The 27,584-nt window shown below is 38.7% G+C and overlaps 1 protein-coding gene across 1 annotated transcript; it reads right to left on the reverse strand.

The window, feature by feature from the left end:
• Positions 1–143: 143 nt before the first annotated feature.
• FBXO33 (F-box protein 33) lies at positions 144–27,584 on the reverse strand. The gene is made up of 4 exons (XM_036273701.1): positions 26,634–27,584; positions 4,744–4,854; positions 3,533–4,218; positions 144–2,165 (listed from the first exon to the last, which is right to left on the reverse strand). Exons 1-4 carry the CDS (start codon positions 27,242–27,244, stop codon positions 1,894–1,896), a joined length of 1,680 nt encoding a protein of 559 aa, XP_036129594.1. The 5' UTR covers positions 27,245–27,584; the 3' UTR covers positions 144–1,893.

Consider the following 27,584-nt stretch of genomic DNA (forward strand, 5'->3'; position numbering starts at 1 on the left):
GATACATTTTCAAATTTTAGTTTTGCTGCTCAGATTACACAATAGGAGCCAATATATGATTATACACAATATAAGGATTATTGCAGTGTATTTAACTAAAAAGTTCTCATGCTTCATACACAATAAAATATTTCAATGATCACTTTTTAATGCTTTATTCATTGATTAAAAGAATATACATTTAACATAAACCATATAACATCAGTCATCAGGTCAAACATTCAGCTGGTTTCCTTACAGGTTCTGTCAGGAGTTATTTTATCTGATCACATTTATAAGATAAAATCTCACCACATCTGGCATTTACACACACTGTGCCAGTGGATTCACACTACTGATGTACATATAAAATCCGCATGGTATGTGCCCACTGGAGACAAAACAGTGCACACCTGTCAAAAGGTCATTTTAATATAAGATGGTAAAACCATTTGTAAAACACATATAAACTTTTTCCATAAATAGAATCATATCTGGACATCTGTTGCATAAGTTGTGTTTCCAAAGCTTACAATAGAGCAGCCAGGTCTCAGCACTGCTGGGCACCCATGTTGGCTACTTTATTATTGCAGACTGTCCTTTAACATTAAATGCACAACATTCGTACCACTTAAAACTGGGGTCAGGTGGAAGTCTCACAGAGACCACGTCTGTACCGCGGTTGCCCTGAAACAGTTAAATTGGCTTTTAAAGCCTCTCAGATATAACAAGATTTTAAAACATACTTCATGGAATGTTCTTCATGTATCATAGCAGCTCATACCTGTGATAGAACAAGCTTTCAGTTTTTCCTTTCTTCCTTTACATTCACTATTCACAGTGAAACAGGTGCATGGTTTTTTTTTTCTTTTTTTTTGTTTTGATTTTCAGAGTTCTGAGGTTGCTGACTGAGCCACAGCACAGCTGTGTACCACAGGTCGAAATTCGACCTTAAATATTACAATCTAGCAGTATCTGGCTGGCCAGAGTGGGCCGGCCCCTGCCAGCATGTGGGCACTTCTTCAGTTAAGTCTATTCTTTGGCAGCTGACACGCGCGCTGACAGAGAAAAATCCAGTGACTTGTTGCTAGGGATTTCACGACTAATGTTTGTTTGCAAGCATGTGTGTTTATAAGTCTGCCTTTTATTTTCTTTAAGAGGTTTTACCTTGGAATATAGTTCCTTTCTTCCTCCACTACTTGAAATCTGGGCTTAAAAGCTAACTTGAATGTGTAATATAATTCATAAATAAAATCATGTCAGATATAGTTTCTAACTATCCAACAATATGAGTGTTTATGTAAATGCATTTAAAAAAAAGGGTTAAGCAAGGTTCTAACCTAGTACTATACAAAATTCAGAATGGTAACTGGTGATAATCAATTTTATATATGTAATCAAAGTTAAAATCTTGGCTTTTCTGTTAAAGATAACTTACTTGGGATATTATCCTCCCTTCCATTTCAAATAAAATTAATGATATGCTATTAGACTGCATGAATGCAGAACATTACATACAAATCCACCAGGCTATGGGTATGTGTCTATATATGTATAAAAATATTTTGGCTCCTGAGTTCTGAACTCTGACACACAAAGAATAAATCATCAGAAAGGTAGAGTAACTCAGTGAAAAATAAAGTTAGCCAGCAACCTCAGACAACCTTCGGATGTATATCCTTAAGGTTTGGTAACAAGTCCATTAACCGTGAAAGCCCTATACATTGTCACTTTGAACTTCTAAACCAATACCCGACTACGTTCTTTGATCAAGAAGTAGAATATACATATATAATTCTATGAAGCTAATACTGATTAAACACAGCACAAAGGGATTAATTCACACTACTGAAAAAAACATAATAGGACCCTACTTGCATATGTAACCACAGGAATTGTACATTTAAAAAAAAGCTAAATGTCTTCACTGAAGCTTTGCATCTCTCTGTAAAAATGACGATTTGGTTCAGTGAAGACACTGAGTGATTCGATGTCCATGACTGCGTGCCAAGGTTGACCCAGGCCCAGGGATACCTGCTCAATAAGGTTATGCACTGGATCCACATCCTGGTCGGCCAGTTCACCTTGGTCAAAATCAATGCTTTCTTCAGTGACTTCCAGTACTTTTAGATTAGAGCCACGAAGACGAGCAATGGCAATGAGGTTGTGTGCCCACACTGTGTAACCTTAAAAATAAGCAAAATACAAGCACTGTAATTTCACTGAATTTTATCTATATGGTAAGTTAGCCTAAAATATAATTTAATAACTTTTGATAATGATGTATCATAAAGAACAAATTTTTTATTTCAATTATATGTGTCCATTAACGATACATAATTAAACTGGTATTTTTCATTAGTGAAAAATCATTCCTAATCTAAAGTTATAAAGTGACACTTTAAAGATAAACTGTTAATTCACTGAGACAGACCAGCCAGGGCTAACATCTAATTTCTTAAAAGAAGAAAAAAGCTTTAAAAAGACTGGGCTAAATTAATTTTTTAATAACCTGACATTTCTCTATCCTACACAAAATTCTCATCTTATTTATTACCTTGAACATTGGCCTATTCTTTGCTACTACCTCTGCTGGCTGACCAAATTACAAAACAAAACTTGAAAAAAAAGACACAAATGCAGGTAAAAAAACAATTTCAAAAATAATGAAACAGAGCTAATAAAGGGAGTTTAAGATGTTCATAGAGACTTCCTAATTTGTATCCTGTCAATGTCTTAAAAGTATCAAAAAAGGAAGTAAAATAAAATGTTCTTCTAAATTATCAGTATAGAAACTCTCTAAATAAGAATAGTTCACATTTAGGTGAAAGGCCCCAGTGTATAAAATAAGCATATGCCTAGTTAATGGAACCACCACTTAAAAAAAAAGTCATATACATTAATATGTTAATACCTAGAACCTAGAAGATGAGGCAATGGGCATGAAAGAAATCATACTTTCTCTTCCTTCCATGTTAGCTTTTTTTTTTTTATCCTCACGTGAGGACTTTTTTTTTTTTGCATTTATCTTCAGATAAAGCAGGAGGGAGAGAAGGGGGAAGAGAGAGAGAAACAACAATGTGAGAGACACATCGAGTGGTTGCCGCCCACAGGACCCCAAATGGGGCCAGGGACAGACTGCAACCAAGGTACGTGTACTTAGCGGGAAGTGAACCCAGAACTCTCTGGTCCGCGAGCTGATACTCGAACCGCTGAGCCAAACCAGCCAGGGTCCATGTTAGCTTTTTAAGAGATCTGTGATTAGAGGAAATATTTCTATTGTATGTAAATATGTATTTTTTTTTAGATAAATTAATTCAAAAACCATTTTTGTGAAGTGCCAACAATCACATGGTGGAAGAAAAAAGTATTGGGGACCTTGGAGCAGAACACTTAGGGTAGAGGTGTGACTTTCCACTTCTAAGTGGTATGTCTTATAAACTTTAAAAATCATAAAATATCTGCATATCAATTTGTTATAAACACTCTAAATGCCAGCATAAAACGTTTTAGATGTGACATTAATATGAAATATACTAAACAAGTCACCTACCATGAACTGCTAGGAGAGAGAGCTTTGTGCACCTCCACGCCAATAAAACCAACGGGTCTTCATTTCGGTTGTCGCTAAGATCTGGAAAACCAGATGTGTCAATCACATCATTCATTAATATAAAATGAGTGAGGAATTTGTCATACTGCCTAGATATAAGATCAACAATAGCTCCTGAAACACAAGTGATGTAGCTGTCAAAATGAATCCTCTCTAGTGGTATACTGGGTTTCAGAATTTTAAACATATCTTCACTCTTGATATCAAAGGCCATTATATAGACCCGAAGGCTGGGGCTCTTTCGTGACAAGGCTTTCCAATGCTCATCATTTGGCATGTTGTCCAGAGACTTGTGCATCACAGAAACATTGTGGACCAGGAGAGACAGTCGCTGCAAAGGCACATGGTTGCTATCGGTTAAGACTCTTGCCATCTCAGCTGTAAAGTCACAGAAATCCAGGGCAAGTGAGCGCAGATTCACAAATCGCTCTAGTTCCACTGCGGTGATAAGGGTGCTGTTACCAGGAATATTGTTGTCCAGTAAACTCAGGTGCTCCATGGTGTTGGCAATAGAGTTTGAGAGAGATGACAGTGAAGTTGGGGTTACTATTTCCAGCATGAACCCACAGGACAGCCATTTCAGTTGTCTACTATTACTCAGTATTTCTTCAAACAGCTGCTGAATTCTGTAAGAAAAAAACATGCCACAAGGATCCTGTTAACATTTAGTTCTAATCTTTAAAAGGTCTTTTGAAAATAGGCAGTGAAATGGCATGCAATTTTGACACCCATTTTCTCTCAGTTAATTTCTATCTCACCCACAAGTATTATTATCATAAATACCATTAAAATTCACATTAAAATATAAGAAATAAAATGTATTAAACATACAGAGCTATGTTCAAGGAAAGCAGCATTTTATACCAGTATGGCAGAAATGACTGGTGACATACAATTTATGTTATAGGGAAAGCAAGCAGAAAAATAACAGTTTTAGAGAGCAATAATTACACAGAAAATTCTTTGATTCATCTTAAAATCTGTAACATGAAATGGAATATAATGATCACTGTATTTCACAGTTAAGACATTTCCAGGACATATGTTCTTTTTAGAAAAATAATCATTACTCTTCTAATTGCATTTTACAATTTCTCAAAAAACTAAAATTATTATTAAATAAGCCCCTTTTCACTAACTATATAACTTACTGCTTAATTTTTTTGCCATCAGGGTCCACCTTGCTGAGGTATGTATTTGACAAATTTCCTTGCTGTTGTAGAACGCTTATGTCTCCAAAAAGGCTAAACTTCTGGAGGTTCCTATAAGGAAAATAATTTAAAATAATTGTCTAAATAATATATAAAAATAAAAATACTCAGAAGGGATATGGAAAGTTTCTAGCTTATAACTCACTAAGAATCCGATTAAGTACTTTCAGATTGTTTTTTACACACAATGAAAAGTAATGCTATACAGGAGAAATAGCATAAGCTCTGAAGAATGAGAACTGGGGTATAACATTAGTTCAGGAATTCAATATTTTAATGACCATGGAAACATCTCTTAATGTCCCTGAGACTCAACTGTTAATCAGTAATAATAATACCTACCTTAAAAAGTTTAGAGATGAATAAATAACAAAATGACTCCTGAAAGAACTGTATAAGCTCTAAGTGTTATACAGATGTTAATTATAAAAATTTCCCCAAACCAGTTAATTTAATCAACATCTTCAATGCTCAAGGGTGAAGCACTGCCCTGAAGCTATCTTCTCAGTAAGAAATATTCTCTGACTAAAATCTAGAGAACCTCCCCCAGTTTTAAGATCAAAAGTACAGCTGATGATCCAAAGAGATAAAAATCTATGTAAAAATCTTTCAGTTTTAGGTAATTTTAGTTACAAAACAAATACTTTTCTAATAGCAGGATTCTAAATAAAGTAGGAGAAAACAACTGGATATAGATAAAAAAGCTTAAAGGCCAGTAATAATCAACTAGATTCCACTTATAATACAAAACTCAGGATAACTTTAATAAGAAATGTATAACATGAGAGTGATAAAAGAGTTCAGTGAAAAAAAAATAGCATTTGATGGTATGTCACATTTTTCCAAATTAATAACCTTAGTTTCACTAAAAAGCCTGATGATTCTTGTCCTGGCCAATTTGGCTCAGCAGTTAGAGCGTCAGCTTGTGGACCAAAGAGTCATGGGTTCAATTTCGGTCAAGGTCATGTACCTTGGTTGCGGTTCGGTCCCTGGCCCTGGTCATGTGGTAGGCAACCAATCGATGGATCTCATATTGATGTTTCTCTTCTCTTTCTCCCACTCCCACTCTGTCTGAAAATAAATTGGAAAATATCCTTGGGTAAGAATTAAAAAACAAAAAGTCTGATGATTCTTGAATTTAGCTTGAAGAATCATGAATTTATTCATTCCACCAAACGTTTTCTGAGGGCCTACTAAGTGCCAGGCACTGTGCATTCTACTGGAGAAAGCACAGTGATCAAGCGTGGTAAAGAATAACCATATGGTGCCACATATCTGGGTGTATCTGATACTGTGTGAGTCAGAGAAAGCTTCTCCAAATAAATTGATTAAAAGGAGGTCTTAGGGATACTTGGAAGTTAAGTAGGAGGAGGGTGAGGAAAGGTTTTACAGGAAAAAGAAAAAGCATGTGTAGAAGCCTTGAAGTTGAGGGTAGCAGAGAGCTTGAGACACTGAAAGGAATCCAGAGTACAGAGTGTGAACATGAAATGAGGCTGTAGAGATTAATAAAGTTTTATGTCAAATAAAAATGCCCCCAAATTATTTTAAGCAGGGAATAAAATGATTAAATTTTTGTTTGGAGCATATTACTGCAGTGTTAGAACCACCTGGAAGGAGGTAGAGTCAAAGTGGGGAGACTAAGAGAGTACTTTAGTAATAGGGATGAGATATAATGGTAGCTTGAACGTTTTTGGTGGCAGAGGTGAAGAAAATGGACAGTCTCAATGTTTAGGACAGAAAGGGGTGCTGGATTAGCAATAGGGGGTGAGGGAGATGTGGTCAAGAATAACTCCTAAATTTTCTGGGTTGTGGAACTATATAGATAGTAGAACTTTTCACTGATGCAGGGATTCTTAGAAAATGAATCAGAAATTAATCAGATTTTCTGGGGGAGACAAGATGGGTGGAGGTGAGGTGGTAGAATATTTAGATTATGAACTCTATTTTGCATATGTTGAGCTTGAGGGTCTTTAAGACAGTCAGGTTAAGACGTCAAGAAGGCAATTCTAGATCTGGAGGATAACTAAAGTCATGAATGGGAGCAATGGGGCTTAAGGGGTAAGAGTATAAATGAAAAGCTGGCAAAAAATTTAGTTATGAGGAACTTTAATAATTAAACTAGAGAAGGATGAGGCTGCAAAGGAGAGGTGAGAAGTTGGAAAAAGTCAGGAGTGTGGAAATCACAGAGAGGAAGGATGATTCTTTTACCGAGAATACTGTGATCAACTGCAGTGTCAAATACTGCCTTGAAGTCTTACAAGGGCTAAACATTAATTTGGTTTAGCAACGTGGTGATCAGACTGGGAGTCATTTTATGTGTTGTGATGAGAAAAAGTCAGATTGGATGTGAGGAAAGAGAGAGAGTGAATATAGACAAATCTTTAAAAAATATTCACTGTGAAAAGGAGAGAGAGAAGGGACTTCTCAATAGACCAAAATGATTTGTAGAGATATCATTACATACTAAAACATCAAATCAAGGTAAAACTGGTATGAAAGTGCAATAAATTCTTATCTGAGGGATAAGACTTTCTAAACTTAGAAACAACAAAATAAATTAGAAAGAAAAATTTGACTATATAAAAATGAGAAACTTGACATCTAATAGCACACCTCACTAAAAAGGAAAAACCAACACAGTGAGAAAAAATTTTGTAACAAATATTAACTTTTTTTAATATATAAAAGAATACCACTTAAATAAAACTAAAAATATTAAGAATCCAACTGGTAAATAGAGAAAGGTCATAAAACCGCTAAGTAGAACATGTCAAGGAAAATATTAGTATTACTAATGTTATAATCTTATCTTTTCTTAGTCATTCTAGTAGATCTAATCAACTTTCCATGTGACTGTCAGAAGAACTGTATACTTAAAAACAGTTCAAAGGAAGACATCAATTTGGAAAGAAAAGCTTTTGTTCCCTATCATAAAAAAGGGTATATAACTGTTCTTGAGAGGATAGCACCATATCAGACTCTAAAGGACACATTACTGTATTATATAACTATGATTACCTTTATTTTCTTATTTTATTTTTTTATCCTCATCCGAGGACATTTTTGCATTTATCTTTAGATGAAGGGAGAGGGAGAGGGGGAGGAAGAGAGAGAAACATCGATGTGAGAGAATCACACTGACTGGATGCCATCCACACAACCCCAACTGGGGCTGGGGACATATTGCAACCGAGGTATGTGCCCTTGGCAGGAACCAAATCTGGGTCTCTCTGCTCCCTGGGCTGATGCTCTAACCACTGAGCAAAACCAGCCAGGGCACTATGATTGCCTTTAAAGTAGTTTCCCTTTTACCCTTTCTTTATTCTAAAGTTGCTGCTACATTTATGAATGACAAAGAGGTTAATCTGCTTCTCATAACTTCTTCTAGAAAGAAAAATAAAGACTTCTAAAAGGTTGAATATTTGTTTCTGGAGAATATGAGTTTTTATATAATGAAGAAAAAAGACATCCCATTCCATTTCTAATAGTATTCAGAGAGAGTCTTATACAAATTCATACACTCTCAATATTTTCCTCCCTTCAACCCAGCTTCCATTGGTTACTATTGTATACTGTATAACACTGTCCTAGTGGTATTAGAAGTTTCTCATATGTAAGAAACTTTCTTTTTGTAAAAAATAAGTTTTTATTGATATTTTAGAGAGAAGAAGGGAGAGAGAGAGAAACACTGATGGGAGAGAAATATTGCCTCCTGCATGCCCCCTACTGGGGATCGAGCCCACAACCCAGGTATGTACTGACTGGGAATCGAACTAGAACCTCTCAGTCCATGGGACGATGCTCAATCCACAGAGCCACACTGGCCAGGCCAAACTTTTACTTCTTCCATAAACGATTAAACAGCCATTAGAACTACCTTCCCACTGTAGACAACTAGAAAACTGGACAAAACCTATGACACAACTGTTTTCAAACAGTGGACAATAAACAATCGATAGGACTGTGATCTCTGAAAGAGGGGAAAAAACGAGAACTATCATTACCTCAGAAAATGGCCTGGAAAGTTTCCAGGCTGCATCATAGGATTAAGGAACCCAAAAGAGTCCAACAGTCTCCCTGAGTTGAGGAGACAGAGATTCTAGGGAGCCCAAAGTGGCTAGAATTTGCAGGGCAGAGTACCAGAGATAAGGGAGCTGCACAGAGAGTATGCCACAGACTTGCATAGGGGATTGTCAAGACATTAACCAAGTCTTTGGTCTGCACATGTGTGGGCTGAACCAGCACAAGGCTGGAGAAAGTACCACTGGAAAATAGTAGAGGACACACAGTGGTGGGAAGAGTTTGTTTCCCACCAGCTGAAGTGTAGTGATACTGTAATACAGGAGCATGGGGGAGAGTTCTCAGAAAAGCCATGTCTTAGCAGTGGAGATTAGTTAGCCCTCAGATAAAGGGTATTTTGGATCTGCTTTGACAAAACTTAAAAGCAACTTTCAAAAGGATCAAATTGATTTCACATAAATTAACTATGTGTCAGATCAAAGCCCAACACTTTTTAGAGGAATAAAAATACAGTAATTAAAAAATACAGGACTCAACAATGTAAACAATAACAATGTCTGGCATCCAATCAAAATTATCAGATATAAAGAAAAAGGAAAAATGACTCACAACTAGAAAAAAAAAATGAATCAACTGAAGTACACAGAAATGACAGATGAAGAAATGAGCAGGCAAAGAACTTAAACCAACTATTAAAAATATACTCCATGATGCCCTGGCCGGTTTTTCTCAGTGGTTAGAGCGTCAGCCTGTGATCCAGAGTGACCCAGGTTTGGTTCCCGCTAAGGGCACATACCTCGTTTGCACCTGGTTGGGCTGTGCGGGAGGCAGCCACTCGATCACTCGATGTGTTCCTTTCACGTTGATGTTTCCTCTCTCTCTCTCTCTCTCTCTCTCTCTCTCTCTCTCTCTCCCTCCCTCCCTCCCTCCCACACTATCTGAACAAAAAAAGGAAAAACATCCTCTGGTGAGGATTAAAAAAAAGAAAAAGAAAAAGAAATATCCACTCCATAATATTACTCATCAATACAAAGGCACATGGGTTGGAAAGCGAAAAGTAAAACAGTTTTTATTTGCCATTTGAATTTTTACGCAAAAAATATTAAGGAGTCTTAAAAAAGCTACTAGAACTAATAATTAGTAAGGTCACAGGATACAAGGTCAATATATACAAATCAACTGTCTTCTATACACTAGCAATGAACACCTGGAAACTGAAATTTTATTTTATTATCCTCACCTGAGGACATTTTTTTTCCATTTTTTGCTCAGATAGAGTTGGAGGGAGAGAGAGGAAGAGAGAGAGAGAGAGAGAGAGAGAGAGAGAAACATCGATGTGAAAGGGACACATCGAGTGGCTGCCACCCACATGACCAACCAGGGCTGGGGACAAATTGCAACCGAGTTATGTGCCCTTAGCGGGAACCAAACCCGGGTCTCTCTGGACTGCAGGCCGATGCTCTAAATGCTGAGCCAAGCCAGCCAGGGCAGGAAACTGAAACTTTTTATAAAAGTACTATTTACAATAGCATAAAAAATATGAAATACTTAGGAATAAATCTGACAACAGTATACTGAAAACTGCAAAACATTGCTGAAAGAACTCAAAGACCGAAATAAATGAAGAAATATACTACACATTTGTTTATTGGAAGACTACTAACATGCTGGAATATTGTTAACATGTTGGTTCTCACCAAATTATTAATAGATTCAACACAACCCTGATCAAAATCCAGTAGGCTGTTTCTAAAATTTATGAGAAAAAGGAAATGAATTAGAAAAGCCAAAACAGCCCAACCAGTGTGGCTCAGTGCATTGAGCGTTGTCCATAGACTGGGAGATCCCGGTTTGATTCCCAGGAGGGAGTGTGCAGGAGGCAGCAGATTGATGTTTCTCTCACAATGATGTTTCTATCTCTCTCTCCTTTCCTCTCTCTCTTAAAAAAATAAAAAAAAATTAAAAAATAGCCAAAACAATTTTGAAAAGAACAAAGTTACATTACATACACTATATAAATTCTGAAGACTCTAAGCAATAGTATAGACAGAGTGGTTTTGGTTTAAGCACAGATTCAGTGATCAATGGAACTGAACAAAGACACCAGACTAGATCTACGCACATATGGTCACTGTACCCACATAATGTTTACTTTTGTATGAGATAACAATAAATACAGTGAAATTAGCAATTTTGACAAATTTGAAAAGTAAATGCAATGTAAAAAGGATAGTCTTTAAAAACAGTGCTAGGACAATTGGATCCTTTGCTCATACAATTTAGAAAATTTAACTTGAAAAATTAACCGAATCTAACAGTTAAAACTATAATACATACTGCTTAAGAAAATACAGGAGAAAAGTCTTGTGACTTTGGATTAGGCCAACGTTTTTTAGATAGGGCAGGCACAAAAAGCCTAACTCATTAAAGAAAACATTGATAAATTAGTTTTCATAAAAATTAACACCTATGCTTTTCAAAAGATAGATAAGAAAATGAAAAGACAAGCAAAAGACTAGAGAAAACATATTTAGGACATAAATTTAGTTACAAAACCCATATTCAAAATATAAAGTGAACTCTTACAACTTAAAAAGACAAAGCAGCCAGTGAAAACATGGGCAAAACATTTGAAAAGACACTGTACTAAGGAAGATATACAAAAGACAAATTACAGATGAAAAGATGTTCATCTTCATTATGAGGGAAATAAAAAATAAAGCCTCAATGAGATACCACTCACACATATTAGAATGTCTAAAATTTAAAAAATCTGATAATACTAAGTGTTACACGATATACAGAGCAATTAGAACCTTTATACATTGTTGCTGGGAATGCAATACAGTACAGACACTTTGAAACCAGAATGTAGCCTTTTCAGTCTGACTTCTTTCACTTAGTAATATGCATTTAAATTTCCTCTGTGCCTTTTCTTGGCTTGATAGCTCATTTTTCTCTAGTGCTACCTCTTGGTAACTACTAAAAGTTTTACTGTTTCCATAGTTTTGCCCTTTCCAGAATGTCATATAGTTGGAATCATCCAGTATTTAGCCTTTTCAGGTTAGCTTCTTTCACTTAGTAATATACTTTTAAGATTCTTTCATATCTTTACCTGTCATGATAGCTTTTTTTTTTAAACACTCAATAATATTCCGTTGTCTGGCTGTTTATCAATCCATCTACTGGATTGGTTGTTTCCTATTTTGTCAGTTAAGAATAAAGCTGCTATAAACGTGTGTAGGGTTCTGTAGGAACAAAAAGAGTTTTCAATTCTTTTGGGTAAACAACAAGGAGCATGATTTTTGGATCATATGGAGTAGGTTTAGTTTTGTAAGAAACTGCCAAACTGTCTCACAAAATGACTGTATCATTTTGCATTCACATCAGCAATGAATGAGAATTCCTGTTGTTCCATATCTTTGCCAGCATTTGGTGGTGTCAGTGTTCTAGATTTTCACCATTCTACTAGATGTGTAGTGATGTCTAACTGTTGTTCTAATTCGCATTTCCCTGATGACATACCATGTGCACCGTCTTTTCAAATGTGTATGTGCCACCTATATATCTACTTTGATGAAGATATAGAGATATCTGTTAAGGTCTTTGGCCCACTTTTTAATAGGGTTGTTTGCATATTGTTGAATTTTAGATTTCTTGTATATTTTGGTTAGCAGTACTTAGAGATAGAAACATCGAAGAGAGAGAACATCAGTTGGCCGCCTCCTGTATGCCCCCCACTGAAGACTTGGCCCACAATCTGGGCATGTCTCCTGACCAGAAATTGAACTGGCGACCTCTTGGTGCATGGGTTGACACTCAACCACTGAGCCACACTGGCTGGGCTCTTTTTATTTCTTGACAGTGTCTTTCACAGAGCTGAAACTTTTAATTTTAATGAAGTCCAGCTTATCAAGTTTTCTTTTCATGGACTGTGCCTTTGGTGTTGTATCTAAAAAGTCATCACCAATCCCCAGATCATCTAGATTTTCTATTGTATTATCTTCTAGGAGTTTTATAGTTTTGTGTTTTATGTTTAGGTCTGTGGTCAATTTAATTTTTGTGAAGTGTATAAGGTCTGTATCTAGATTCATTTTCCCCGCATGTGGATGTCCTGTTGTTCCAACACTGTTTGTTGAAAAAACTATCATTTCTCCATTGTACTGCCTTTGTTCCTTTGTCAACGATCAGCTGATTATATTTATGTGGATCTATTTCTGGGATCTCTTAGAATCAGTTGTCCTTTAAATTTTTTTCTTTACTGTATTTACATGCACAACCCATTTCAGTCAGTAACATTTTTCTTTACAAAATTTTATGCATAAGTTGGGGGATGTGGGGGAGATGTGCTTCCCAACTAAGATTTACTGTCTTGTAGAGACCAAAAAAATGAAATTACATACACTAGGCTTAAAATGGGGAGACAGGCCCGGCCAGTGTGGCTCAGTGGTTGAGCATTGAGCCAAACACCAAGAGGTCACCAGTTCAATGCCCAGTCAAGGCACTGTCCAGGTTGTGGGCCAAATCCCCAGTGGGGACCATGCAGGAGGCAGCCAACTCATGTTCTCTCTCATTGATGTTTCTATCTCTTTCTCCCTCTCCTTGCTCTCTCTTAAAAATCAATAAAGAAAAAAAAAAGATTAAAGGAAAAACAAAATTGGAGACAGGGTTAATGAGACTTATTGTGATAATTTTGCAACTTACACAAATATGAAATCATTATGTTGTACATACGAAATTAATATGTCAATTATACCTCAATGAAAAAAGCCACAAAAATACAACAAAAACAAAGAAATGACACAGGGAATTGATATGTTTTTAAAATGTAAATTCTATGTTTAGTTCCCCTTGATGGCCAGTGTGATTAAAAAAAAAAGAGTAAATTACATATACTTTGGGTTTTTAGGGGGCTTAAAATGTTCAACGTTAACTGAATGACTATATAAGAATATAAAAAATCATTTACTTTAAATATCGTATAACTGGTATATATTATCTTGATTTGATTTTTAAATGACCTTTTTTTTTAAATGAGAGAGAGGCAGGATGAGAGGGAGGGAAGAAGGGAGAGGGGCGGGGAGAGAGAGAGAAACATTGATGTGAGAGAGAAATACCAATCAGTTGCTTCCTACATGCATCCTGATTGGGGATTGAACCCACAACTTAGGTATGTGCCCTGCTGTGAATTGAATCCATAACCTTTTGGTGTATGGGATGATGCTCCAACAAACTAAGTCCCCGGCTAGGGCAAAATGACTTATTTTTTTTTTTTTATCCTCACCCGAGGATATTTTTCCATTTTTTGTACAGAGTGGGAGGGAGAGAGAGGAAGGGAGAGAGAGAGAGAAACATCGATGTGAAGGGACACATCGAGTGGCTGCCACCCACACGACCAACCAGGGCCGGGGACAAACTGCAAGCGAGATACGTGCCCTTAGCGGGAACCGAACCCGGGTCTCTCCGGACCGCAGGCCGACGCTCTAACCGCTGAGCCAAACCGGCCAGGGCAAATGACTTATTTTTTTTAAAAGTAGTTTTAGCCCAGCTGGTGTGGCTCAATGGTTGAGCACTGACTCATGCACCAAGAGGTTGCTGGTTCAATTCCCAGTAAGGGCACATGCCCAGGTTGTGGGCCAGATCCCCAGTGGGGGGCATGCAGGAGGCGGCCAATCGATGTTCTCTCTCATTGATGTTTCTATCTCTTTCAACTTCTCTCTTACTCTCTCTCTAAAATCAATAAAAAAAAAAAATTTTTTTTAAAGTAGTTTTAGATTACCCTGGCTGGTTTGGCTCAGCGGTTAGAGTGTTGGCCTGCAGACCCGAGAGAAACGGGTTCGGTTCCTGCTAAGGGCATGTACCTCGGTTGCAGTTTGTCCCCGGCCCTGTTTGGGTTGTGCGGGTGGCAGCCATTCGATGTGTCCCTTTCACATCGATGTTTCTCTCTCTCTTCCTCTCTTTCCCTTCCACTTTATCTGAACAAAAAAAAAATGGAAAAATGTCCTTGGGTGAGGATTAAAAAAAATAAAATGTAGTTTTAGGTTTACAACAATATTGAGAGAAACTATTTACCCCCCTACCCCCACATACATAACTTCCCCCATTATCAACATCGCTCACCAGAATACTGTTTTTTTTTAAACCAAGGATTACATTGACAGATCATAATGAACCAAAGTCCACAGTTTACCTTAGGGTTCACTGCTGGTAAACATTTTGTGGGTTTGGACCAAAGTATAATGCCATATATCATAATATCATACAGAGTTTTTCAGTGTCCTAAAAATCCTCTGTGCTTTGCCTATTCAGATCTCTCCCCTCCCCACCCCTGGCAACCACTTACCTTTTTATTGTCTCCACAGTTTTGCTTTTTCTAGAATTTCATATAGTTAGAATTAGTCAGTATATAGTCTTTTCAGATTATTTTCTTTTAGCTAGAAATATGCATTTAAGGTTTTCTCCATGTCTTTTTATGGCTTGATAGCTCATTTCTTTTTTAGCACTGAATAATAATTCTTGTTTGAATGTACCAAAGTTAATATATCCATTCACCAACTAAAGGACATATTGGTTGTTTCCAATTCTGGCAATTATGATAAAGCTGCTATAAATGTCTACATGCACGTTTTTGTGAGGATATATGTTTTCAACTCCTTTCAAATTCCAAGGAACATGATTGCTGGATTGTATTGTAAGAGTATGTTTAGCTTTGTAAGAAACTGTTGAATTATCTTTCATAGTGACTGCACTATTTTGCATTTCTTCCAGCAATGAATGAGAATTTCTTATTTTGGCAGCATTTGATGTCAGTGCTCTGGATTTTGACCTTTCTAATAGGTGAATAGTGCATAATAGAATTTTTGATGATGGGGAAAAAGTGCACAAGATATATTAATAGACAACTTCACATAGATTATTATACCTAGTTTGCAAAAGGATGTATCACATTTTACCAGCAATTATCTCCAGTGAATTTTTTACTTTCTGTATGTTTCAAATATTCTATTTTTACAAACATACATTATTTAGAAATTCAAAAAAGAAATTTAAATTACCTTTACAAGGCTTTTCACCTTTATAAAAACTTAATTTACATGAAAGTCATTTAAAAATTAACAACCTGCATATTATTAAAATTTAACAAGTTAATATAAAAAGACCGTGGAAGATGTTTTAGTTCCAGCCATACAGTATTTTTAAATGTCCAGCAATGCTAGAAGCATGCCACTCAAGGGCAATTTAACAAAAATTATTTTTATTTGCAGCCATAAAATGGTAATCTTGTAACAGTATAACCAGGAACACATGCACAAACTTTTGTTACAGATGTAATCACTGAAATACTTTTGAAGCTAGAATGATTTGTGGGATCATCTAATTCAATCATTTCTCTTTATAAATGAGGAAACTGAAGTGACTTTTGTAAGACTGCAATACTAGTTAAGGAAGAGCTACGTACAGAACCTGGGTTCTGACTCCCACTTAGTTAGTACATGTTGTTTCTTATAATGAAACCATGTCCTTCAATACACTGGTCTTGCTGAAAGTTATTAGAAAAATTATAAGTGGCATATTTTAGAGTAGTATCTGTGTTATTTGTGGAAAAAATTTTAGGTACTTATTTTTCCATTTAAAATAAAATTTTACTTATTAAGTGATATAGACAACAATAGTTCACTTTAAAACTTAGGAAAAAAAAAAACCCTGATAACTCAAGGGCAACTCCCAAATATATTATGTTGAAATTAGATTATAGATCTCATGGTGAAGCCATGGAGACTGCATATAGCCCCCAGGTGGCTCATTATTGTTTCAGATGATGAAAAAGGACTGAAAAGGACATTGAGGCAACAACACTAGAACCTACTGAACCATGGCAATAAATAGATGTCTCATTTTGAGGCCAAGAGACTATACCAGTAAACAAGAGAATTGTGCCACGTAATTCTTTTATTTAAAGATGAAATCTATGACCTGAGTTTTATTTACTTAGTTTATTCATTCATTTATTTATTATTGAATCAGCAAGTGAACTAAAGAAGCAAACAGGGTTGTTTCCTGCACAATGTCCATTGTGTGACTGTTTGAAAAGTGCGTAACAAGAACATACTGGGAAAACATTACAATTGGTTAAATAATTTTTCTTTCATCTTAATTCTTCAAATTAATTTAGCTCAGTTCCTATGGTAACATTAATAGGATACAACCTACTTACTAGTCCCTTTGCAAATCCTAAAATGTGTTTATAATCAATCTTTCTAAAACATGCAAAAGGCCATATGATTGCCAGAAAAGAATGAATTCTTCAACTTAATTGCATTCTTCTTTAATCCTATTTTTAAAAACCATCAGTTCCAGACACAGAGCTAAATCAGATCATTAAGTACTTATAACGTAGAAACTTTGCCTCCAGACTGCTTTCCTACTCTTTGCTCATTCAATTATTAAAATACGCCTTGTGTGCCAATGATGTAAAAAGTTAAGTCGGTTACATTTCAAGTGTACGTGAGCTTAGACTCTTAGAGTAGAAATAAAGTTTTTAAAAAGACTCCTTTTAAAAATATCAAGTGAGACTAAGAAATTATTGATAATTTTGTTAAGCGTATTATTAATGGCATTGTTGCTATATATAAAAATGTCCATAATTTTCAGAGCTTTACACTAAAGTATGTAGTGTAAAATGATACTGACATCTTGGATTTGCTTTAAAAGACTTCAGTAAAGATAAAAGAAAGCAAATATAGGGGAAAAAATTCCTTCAATTATTGAAACTGGGTGATAGGGTTATTGGGTCTAGTTTCTGTGTTTGAAAATTTCATTAAAAAATTATAAAACAGCCCTGGCCGGTTTGGCTCAGTGGTTGGAAAGTCGGCCTGTGGACCATAGAGTCCCAGGTTCGAATCCTGCTAAGGGCACATACCAAAAAAAAAAAAAATTATAAAACAAGGCAGTCATTTCTCTAATTGTGTAACTGCCAAGTTCATTTAACTACTTTGAGCCTCAGTTTCACCATATGTAACTGTGCCTAGATTACACAGTTGTTGAATACTGCTGTTTCTCCACAAAAACTAGCTTAGGATTTTGCTTATTTATTTTTATTATATGTTTTTATTGATTTTAGAGAGAGAGAGAAACACTGATCAACCGACTGGGGATTGAACCCACAATTTAAGTAGATGCCCTGACTGGGAACTGAACCTGAAACCTTTATGTGTACCTGACGATGCTCCACCTGACTGAGCCACCAGGCCAGGGTCCTTCCTTTTTTAAAAATCTACATCTAAACAGCAAATCCTTTTGGCTCTACTTCCAAAATATATTCTAAATCCATCACTTTTTTTCATCAACTGTCTCTATCATCTCTTGCTTAGATTATTTTAACTGCTTTCCAACTAGTCTCCTTGCTTCCTCTATTGCACCCTCTTATAATTCATTACACTGCAACCAGAGTGATTGTCTTAAAATGCAAATTAGATCACATTACTCCTGTTCTTAATATTTTTTCAATAAATTCTTCTATTCTTAGAATATTGTTGAAATTTCATTCTGAAGTCATTACCAAACCCATTCCCTTCGTCTCTCTGCATCTCAGAGCTCATCATGACACCATGCTTACCCTCATTCGCATGGTACTTTCCTACTGTTCCAGCAGGCCAAAAACTTGTCTAGCCTAAGGCCTTGGTGCTTACCATTTTTTAGCTTAGACTGCTGTTTTCTTAGATCTTGTCACTCATGTTGCAGTTCAAAGAGGTTTTCCCTCACCACTCTAACTTTGCTACCTAGTCACTATTACATAGTCCTCTTTTATTTTCACAACTTTCTTTCATTTGTTTACTTGTTTCTGTCTGCCTTCCCCTCTAGAATACTGACTCCATGGGAATAAGGAGCTTGTTTTTATTGCTTGGCACATAATAAGCTCTCAATATTTGGAGCACAAAAAAAATGTATTTTATAACTATTATCTCAGGTCCTATATAAACTGACCAAGTTGGATGAACTCTTCCAAGGTAGCTTCAGAACTAATACATTAAAATGGAAATATTTTAATCACTTCACTCAAAAGCTGCTAAACAGCTTCATTTAACACACAAAAAAATTTTACTTTTACAATCCTGCTGAGTTTTACTTCCTATCCTCTATCAGTTCTTAATCAGTTTAAGAATGTGCCAATGGACTAGAAAGAGCCTAAGTCCTCTCAGCAGCCCTCCTAGGAGGTTAGTTTCTTTAGCAGGTTAGGGTCTCATCCATTCTCAATGACCTTGAGCCTACCCCTATGGAACCACTTTAATTTGTCAATTTTAAGGTAAAGAATCTGTTGAGTATGTATCATCTCACCTCTCTTCTCTATAGGCAACTACCTCTTAGTAGTGTCAACTGGTCAGGCCCAATATATTTATTTTGTAAAAGGGCTTCTTTCAGTAATAATAAAAGTTCTAAAAAATGAATAGCTATTATTACATGTATTCATTACATTAAATGGGAAAATATTTCAAGAAAAAACAAGGCTGAGGATTGTTGACAATAATATGTTCAAGGCATTTTCTACCATCTTAGATAGTAATATAAAATATCCAAAGAATTTTTTTACTATTTTAAAATGGGCTTATCAGTTATTGGGTCTTGGTAGGCTGATGTTGAGAAAACTATATAAAGGTAAGACTCTCTTTTACTGAATATGCCAAATCACCAAGACCAAATTTAAGAATTATTAATAGGTCTTCTACTACTGAGAGGATATTTAAACTGGCATAGTCAGGAAGTAGTCAATCTTCATGCATCTAGTTAGAGTTGTAACCAGAATTTTAAAAAGATCAATTGCATTAAAAAAAAAACATCAAAAAAACCTCTCTTGTCTGTTGCAGTAATTCATCTTTAAGAAAATGTACTGCCCCTAGTACAGCATTTCAGCCCCCAAAGAGCTTATGTGAAAATATTTATATAGTCCAGAAAAGCATAAATCAGATAATGACAATGTATTTTTGCCTACTGTTTAAGTATTTTTAATGACTGAGCTATTAGCTATTATCATAAATCTTATTGTCCACCTAACTCTCATTTTTCCTAAGTCTGAAATACAGTATTTCAATAGGCAGTACTCAACAACTAGATTAAATACTAAATATACATATCCAAATTTGTTTTGAATGTCTAAGCACAATTTTTTTGTATGACAATTGCATAAGAAATTTGGCCTACTTAACCTGTAATACAGTTGAATGAATACATACTATATTTTTGCTCTTACTTGTTTATCAAGAAGACAGGTATCCTAGTGGTAAAGAAGGGGAGCTCTGAACCTGGAGGACTGTGTTCTAACCTCTGAGAGGCATTTCTGCAACTCCTTGATCCTCATCAGTTGTTCCTAATACCTAAGGTATCGGTAAGGTGGCCATAGTCACTCTGAAATTACATGTGCATAAGACACCCAGAAATCAAGCAAAACAAAATGCCACATATCCTCTCAGAACAATACCCTTTAAAAGTTTCCACAATTCCAGGTTAATTTCAGTTCTTTTCCTGAGGGGCATGAAAATAACTGGAACACAACAAGACAAGAATGTGCACTGTATGAATTATATAAAGAAATTCAGCACAGCCTGGAAGCATAAAACTTGTGACCTAGCAGGTTTTATACTCCCCTTTTCTACTTATAAAGTGGCAAAAATCATAAAATTAAACCACTCTAAATTTAACTCATAAATGTAAAGAATAATGTTAAATGTTCATTTTTCTCATTAGTTATTAAATTTTATGTTTTTAGAAAACCAATAAACAGTAAATGAAGTTGTTTTCGGCTTCACTGAACCTCAGTCTGTGGTTTAAGTGATGAGAGAAGGAAAAAAGAAGAGGCTTTACCGGAATAACCAAAAAAAATTTGGTTTAAAACATTTTCAAATTTGTAAAAATTTAAAGAAAACTACTCCCATTTATGTTATTAATATTCATATTAGTACTTCTAATATTATTAGAATATCTCAAGACATTTTCAAAAATGAAGATAAGATTAACTTATTTCCAAACATAGATTAACTTATTAAAAAAAAACAACAACAAACAACCTTTGAAATAGTATTAGTAGTAATACACGTAATGACATCATTCTAATTTTAGAGATACACAATACAGCGCAACACAGCACCATCCCTATAGTAAATGACAAAACCTTAAAACCAGGAAGGACAGTGTGTTGCATTTGTTTAGAAATGATAGTTAACCCATAGGGTATAGGGTAGCCTCATAGGCAGGTAGATTGGGATGCTAATAAAAGCGGAAGGTAGCCCAGCTGGTGTGGTTCAGTGGTTGAGTGTCAACCCATGCACCAAGAGATCACTGGTTCGATTCCTGGTCAGGGCACATGCCCAGGTTGTGGGCCCAATCCCCAGTAGGGGGCAGGTAGAAGGCAGCTGATAGATGTTCTCTCCCATTGATGTTTTTCTCTCTCTCTCCCTCTCTAAAATCAATGAAGAAAAAAAAAGTGGAAAGTCTATTATTATTGGTCAATTATATCTCTATAAAATGAAAAAAAGTGATGGGAGGAGGAAGGGGAGAGAAGAATTAAACAACAAAGGGAAGATGTGATATAGTACTATTTGTCTAGGTAACATTATCCATCCATCCAACTAACAAACCAGTTATTCAAACACTTAAGAGGAACTAGGCACTGTTCTTAGACCAAAAGCACACTTTTTGGGATGAGTGCTCAGAAATGCTTATGGTATCTAAGAACTTAAAATCTAATTGGTACTTGCTGAATTCACCCCCACTCTTAGTCTCATCTAGTTAAATTAGTAGTTAAGTGCTCCCTGACTGAATCTTTTCAACTTTGGGATCAGTTGGCCCTGTAGCCATACATTCAACTCTGTTAGAGTCTCCAACCCGATAAAGGCCTCAAAAAGCCTTTCTTGGAGTTCCGGTCAAGATGGCGCCATAGGTAAACACGGTACTTGCCTCCTCCCACAACATCAAAATTACAACTAAACTACAGAACAACCATCATTCAGAAATGCCTGAAATTGAGCTGAATGGAAGTCCTACAACTACGAAATTAAAGAAGCCACATCAAGACTGGTAGGAAGGGCAGAGGCTCTGACGGGCTGGTTCCACACCCACGTGTGGAGGATAAAAATCAGGAGGACACCCCGGCTGTGAAGGTCCTCTCTGAGGAGCAAGGGGCCCCCGTTCAACACAAGGCACCCAGCTCAGGGTTCTAGTGCCAGGAAGAAAAGTCCCCATAAATTCTGTCTGTAAAAACCAGCAGGAAGTGAGATTGAGGGAGGCTGAGGCTTCTGGAGTCCCAGGCAGTTCCTCTTAAAGGGCCTGTGAATGGACTTACTCGGACTTGCTTCCTCTGAGCTGAAGGGGAGGTAGCTTGAAAGGCACCAGGGACATATGGGAAAGAACTGAGTTATTTGGCATTGGGGGTGAGAGCTGGAGAGGCAGCTTTCTCCCAGACAGATGTGCTACTGGAGGTCTTTGTTCCTTTGGTGAGCCCTTCCTCCACATGGCAGGCAGATAACGCAGTATCTGGGACTCACAGTGCTCACAGTGTTTGCCCTGTCCTGGTGATTCCCTGAGGTCCTGCCCCACCCAAGCTGTTTAAAATGGCTTTACTATAGGATTGGACTATTTTGGCACCTGCTTCAGATTTTCCTAAATTTTCTCAAACAAGCAGCTTCTGGCCACAGAGAGCCCCATACCTCTCACTAAGTGACCCCAGGCCTGGCACTAGAAGCAGCCAGCCTTGGTTCACGGCTTGGCTTTGCCTGGGTACCTCCAAGCCCAGCACAAGAAGCAGCCACCAGCAGACTGTTTTGTAGCTTATGCTTGGTGGCACTGGGGAGAACACAGGCAGTGGCTGACCTTGCCCCAGAGCCAGCACACCCAATGGACAGATTCAGACTACAGCAAAGCACCACCACCCAATCACCTCCACAAGTGACACTGTGTCAAGGAATGGACTCAGTGGGTCCCAGAGCCCTGCAAAAGTAAGTCCTGCTCTGTGTGTTGCCCCTGCATAGCTGATCATTCAAGGCAGTCAGAGGTTGGTGGTTAGTGGGTACAGCCAGTCCTTACAGCTGATCAGCCTGAGTAAATCCCTACCATTGACATACCAACAGCAATCAAGACTCCATTACAACAGAAGGGTATAAAGTTAACATGAGGGGTGCACCTCGAGGGCCCAGCTGGGTGACCAGGGAGGCTGTGCCACTGGACCCTACAGGACACCTACATAACAGGCCACCCTTGGAAGCCTAGGAGACATAGCAACTCTACCTTATACATAGAAACAAATACAGGAAGGAAGCCAAAATGAGGAGACAAAGAAACATGTCCCAGATGAAAGAACAGAATAAAACTCCAGAAAAAGAACTAAATGAAACGGAGATAAGCAATCTAACAGATGCAGAATTCAAAATACTACTTATAAGGACACTCAATGAACTTAGTGAGAATTTCAAGGAGGACCTCAAGAGCATAATAAAGGATCAGTCAGAAATAAAGGATGCACTAACTGAAATAAAGAATAATTTACAGGAAATCAATAGTAGAGTAGGTGAAGCCAAGAAGCAAACCATCGATTTGGAATGAAAGGAAGCAAAAAACACCCAATCAGAACAGCAAAAAGAAAAAAGAATCCAAAAAAATGAGGATAGTATAAGGAGCCTGTGGAACAACTTCAAGCATGCCAATATTGGCATCTTGGGGGTGCCAAAAGGAGAAGAGAGAGGGCAAGAAATTGAAGACCTAATTGAAAAAATAATGACAGAAAACTTCCCTAACTTGGTGAAGGAAACACATACAAGTCCAGGAAGCACAGAGTCCCAAAAAAGAACACAAAGAGGTCCACACCAAGACACATCATCATCAAAATGCAAAAGGTTAAAGATAAAGAAGAGAATCTTTTTTTTAATCTTCACTGGAGAATATATATTTTTTCTATTTATCTTCAGATAGAGTGGGAGGGAGGGAGAGAGAAACATTGATGTGAGAGAGGCACACTGACTGGCTGCCTCCCACACAACCCTGACCAGGGCTGGGGACAAACCACAACCAAGTATGTGCCCTTGACTGGAATTGAACCTGGGACCCATTGGTCCGTGGGCCAACTCTCTAACCACTGAGTCCAACCGCCCAGGGCCAAAGAGAGAATCTTAAAAGCAGCAAGAGAAATCAGTTACCTACAACGGAGCTCTCATAAGACTGTTAGCCGATTTCTCAAAAGAAACTTTGCAGTCCAGAAGGGAGTGGCAAGAAATATTTTAAATGCTGAAAAGCAAGGACCTGTAACCAAGATTACTCTATCCTGCAAAGCTATCATTTAGAATTGATGGCCAATAAAGAGTTTACCAGACAAGAAAAAGCTAAAGGAGTTCATCACCAACAAACCAGTATTATATAAAATGTAATGGGTCTTCTTTTTTTTTTTTTTTTTTTATCCTCACCCGAGGACACTTTTTCATTCTTTGTTCAGATAGAGCAGGAGGGAGAGAGAGAGAGAAACATCGATGTGAAAGGAACACATCGAATGGCTGCCACCCGCACGACCAACCAGGGCCGGGGACAAACTGCAACCGAGGTACATGCCCTTAGCGGGAACCGAACCCGGGTCTCTCCGGACCGCAGGCCGACGCTCTAACCGCTGAGCCAAACCGGCCAGGGCTAAAATGTAATGGGTCTTCTTGAAGAAGAAGATAAAAAAATATTAATAGTAAAATGGCAATAAATACATATCTATCAAAAATCAAATATACAAACGAAATGAGCAAGCAGAACAGAAACAGACACATAGAGACAGGTAACTTTTTGTTGGTTGCCAGATGGGAGAGGGGTTGGGTGAAAAAGATGAAGGGATTAAAGGGTAAAAAAAGGAGGGACATCTGTAATATATTCAACAATAAAGATAAGTTTAAAAAGAAAAAAAACAACAACTTTCTGGCCATATAAAATCAAAGTAAGAAAATGGAATGGCTTGGTGTGAAAAGCTAGGGAAATACACAGGCAACTGGAATATTGGAGCCATGCTCCAGATACAACTGGGAGCTATATGCTTATCTCCCCCACTTTTTACTCAGACAGAAGTATGGATATGTGGAACAGACCGGCTGGTGCCTGAGGGATAGAGGGTGGGGGGTGACTGAATAAAGGTGAAGGGATTAGCTAAAACACAAACACACATTAAACCAGGACCTTCTCTCAACCCTGTTCAACATAATGCATAATGTTCAACATATATTTATTGCAAAAGTAAAGACACTGCTCTTGGAGAAAAAACAATTGCTATATAACAATGTGCATGTCACTTGATGTTAAGTGTCAGTTTCCTCTCTGTGAAATAGGGATAGCCCTCTTGCCTAATTCACAGGGTCACTGAAAGGATCAACTAACTTAGCCCGGCCAGTGTGGCTCAGTGGCTGAGTACTGATCCATGCACCATGAGGTCACTGGTTTGATTCCCGATCAGGGCATATGCCCAGGTTGTAGGCCTCATCCCCAGTGTGACGCATGCAGGAGGCGGCCAATTGGTGTTTCTATCTCTCTCTCCCTTTCCTTTCCCCCCTCTCTCAAATCAATAAAGATAAGAAAAAATTAAAAATTAAAAAAAAAAAAGGATCAACTACGATAGTGAATGTGAAAGTATTTGGAAACAGCGCAACTGTTATTATTATATATGTTGCTCCTTTGAAACATCGACATGAAAGGGACACATCAAGTGGTTGCCACCCACACGACCCAACCAGGGCCAGGGACTAACTGCAACCGAGGTAAGTGCCCTTGGTGGAAACCGAACCCAGGTCTCTCCAGACCGCAGGCCAACGCTCTAACCGCTTAGACAAACCGGCCAGGGCGCTCCTTTGACTTTTTGAAGCTTTCCCCAACTCACAGTTTAATTGCAAAGTTAGTCAGAATATCCAGATACAGACAATCAAAATTAATGGGATTATGGAGGGGGCAATAGAGAACAGAAATAAGAAAAATACTTATTAGGAAAACAGGTTGGAACACAGAACATAGAAAGTTAGTCCCAAAATTACAGTAAAATCCTGATGTAAAACGAGGACAGTTATGTGCTTACCTTTGCAGACACCGCCCAATTCGCTCAAACACATACAACGCCTGCTGTACTGTGCTACTTTTAGGTGAATCACTGGGGACAGCTGATTCGGAGGTGTATGGGGAAGGACTTCCAACCCTGATGATCATGCTCCCTCCAGTCCCTAGGTTTAACAAGCACTTCTCCTACTCTTTGTGTTTGGCCCAGTGAATCAAAACTACTCCCGATAAGAAAATGGCTGTCAAAGATTTCTTTTAGGGAGAGTCTTGTAATTATGACACCATTAGCATACTTCCCCCCCACCCCACGATCTATCTATTTTTAACGGTCAGGTTCAGAGTCAGAAAAGTTATGTTTTTATTTCTCCCAGGGCTCAGAGGCCTCATCCTCCAAGCTTCAGCTCTCTCATCTGTGAAATGAATAACGACGGCGCCTGTCAGCTCCATCGCACCGCCACCGAGAGGATGAATGAGACAGTGCACGGAAAGCGCCGGGAGTGATGTCTGATAAACACCAAGTACATCACCGCCTATAAAGTAGTAATGATGTGTCCCTTTATACCCTCCTGCCTCAATGAAATCGCCGGCTTAGACTGACACCCCCAGTCACTGCAGAAAGCTACGCGGAAGCGGGCTGGGCACATCCAATAAATCTATTTGGGGGTGAGGAAGAAGTTGACTCTGGGCCCCCGGGAGAGGTGCGGAGGAGAGGGAGTGGGGAGACGGGAGGGTGGACGGAGGAGCCACGACGAGCCTACCTGTTGTTCCGGATGCTGACCAGCACGCACAGCACCAGCTCCAAGTAGGTGCGCAGCACTTCCAGCCAACGGGTTGAGAGCTGCAGGGCCTCGACTTCTTCCCCGCCGGTCCCGGTGTTCGCGCCGCTTCCGTCGCCCGGGCCGCCGCCTCCGCTCAGGTAATTCTCGGCGGCGAACTCAACGCGCAGCTCTCGCACGAACCAGCCGCACTTGCGCATGAGGAATTCGAGCCGAGGCTGCTCCGCGGGGGAGACCCGGAGGCAGATGCGGAGCTGGGGCCAGAGAGCGGGGTAGAAGAGGCACTCGCGCCAGTGAGAGCAGGAGGCCGAGGCCCGCAGCCGGTCGGGCGCCGGCAGGAAGGAGAAGATGTGCACGATCAGCTCGCTGGGCAGCGACGCGGCCCCCGCCGCCTGCCCGCACAGAGCCATCCGGCCCCGCCGCCGGCTGCCGGCCCCCGGCCGCCCCCGCAGTCCCCGGAGCAGCCCCCGCAGCCGCCGCAACTGCTGCAGCCGCAGCCGCTGCCGCCGCCGCCACCGCGCCGCCCGGGCGGCCCCGGCTCGGGTTCGAGCTCCCGGCGGTCGGGGCTGCGGCACTGACAAGAACAACAACATCAATGACAAGGAAGAAGGGGGCGGAACCGTCGTGGGTCTTGGCGGAACCAAGTGCAGCACAAGTGGCGGAGAGGGGGAAAGGCCCCTGCGGGGGTGGCCTGCAGATAACCAGCCTCCGGCCTCTCAAACTCTACTCACACGCCTCCGAGGCCTGCACACCCAGTCACTTCCAAACCGTCGTCTGTACTGTTTAAGGGCCCAGAAGCGACAGGATTTATTGTAAAGAAACCGCGGCCCTCCCCGCGCCTGGAGGCGGAGGCAGAGCAGTGGTAGGAGCTTAGTTTGACGTTGCCTGTGGTGGGAGGAGCCCGGCGCTGATGGGAGCGACTTCCGGAAGAAG

This window comes from Molossus molossus, unplaced genomic scaffold (genome assembly GCF_014108415.1).
Source record: "Molossus molossus isolate mMolMol1 unplaced genomic scaffold, mMolMol1.p scaffold_m16_p_1, whole genome shotgun sequence".
Classification (NCBI taxonomy): Eukaryota; Metazoa; Chordata; class Mammalia; order Chiroptera; family Molossidae; genus Molossus; species Molossus molossus.

Bases quoted from the DNA above. Each gene is read 5' to 3' on its own strand.
- FBXO33 (XM_036273701.1), bottom strand. From the start codon at position 27,244: ATGTTGTTGTTCTTGTCAGTGCCGCAGCCCCGACCGCCGGGAGCTCGA. The intron at 4,855-26,633 runs GTAGGCTCGTCG...TTTTCCTTATAG, and splicing joins GTCAGCATCCGGAACAACAG to GAACCTCCAGAAGTTTAGCC. The intron at 2,166-3,532 runs GTAGGTGACTTG...CTTATTTTTAAG, and splicing joins CTCTCTCCTAGCAGTTCATG to GTTACACAGTGTGGGCACAC.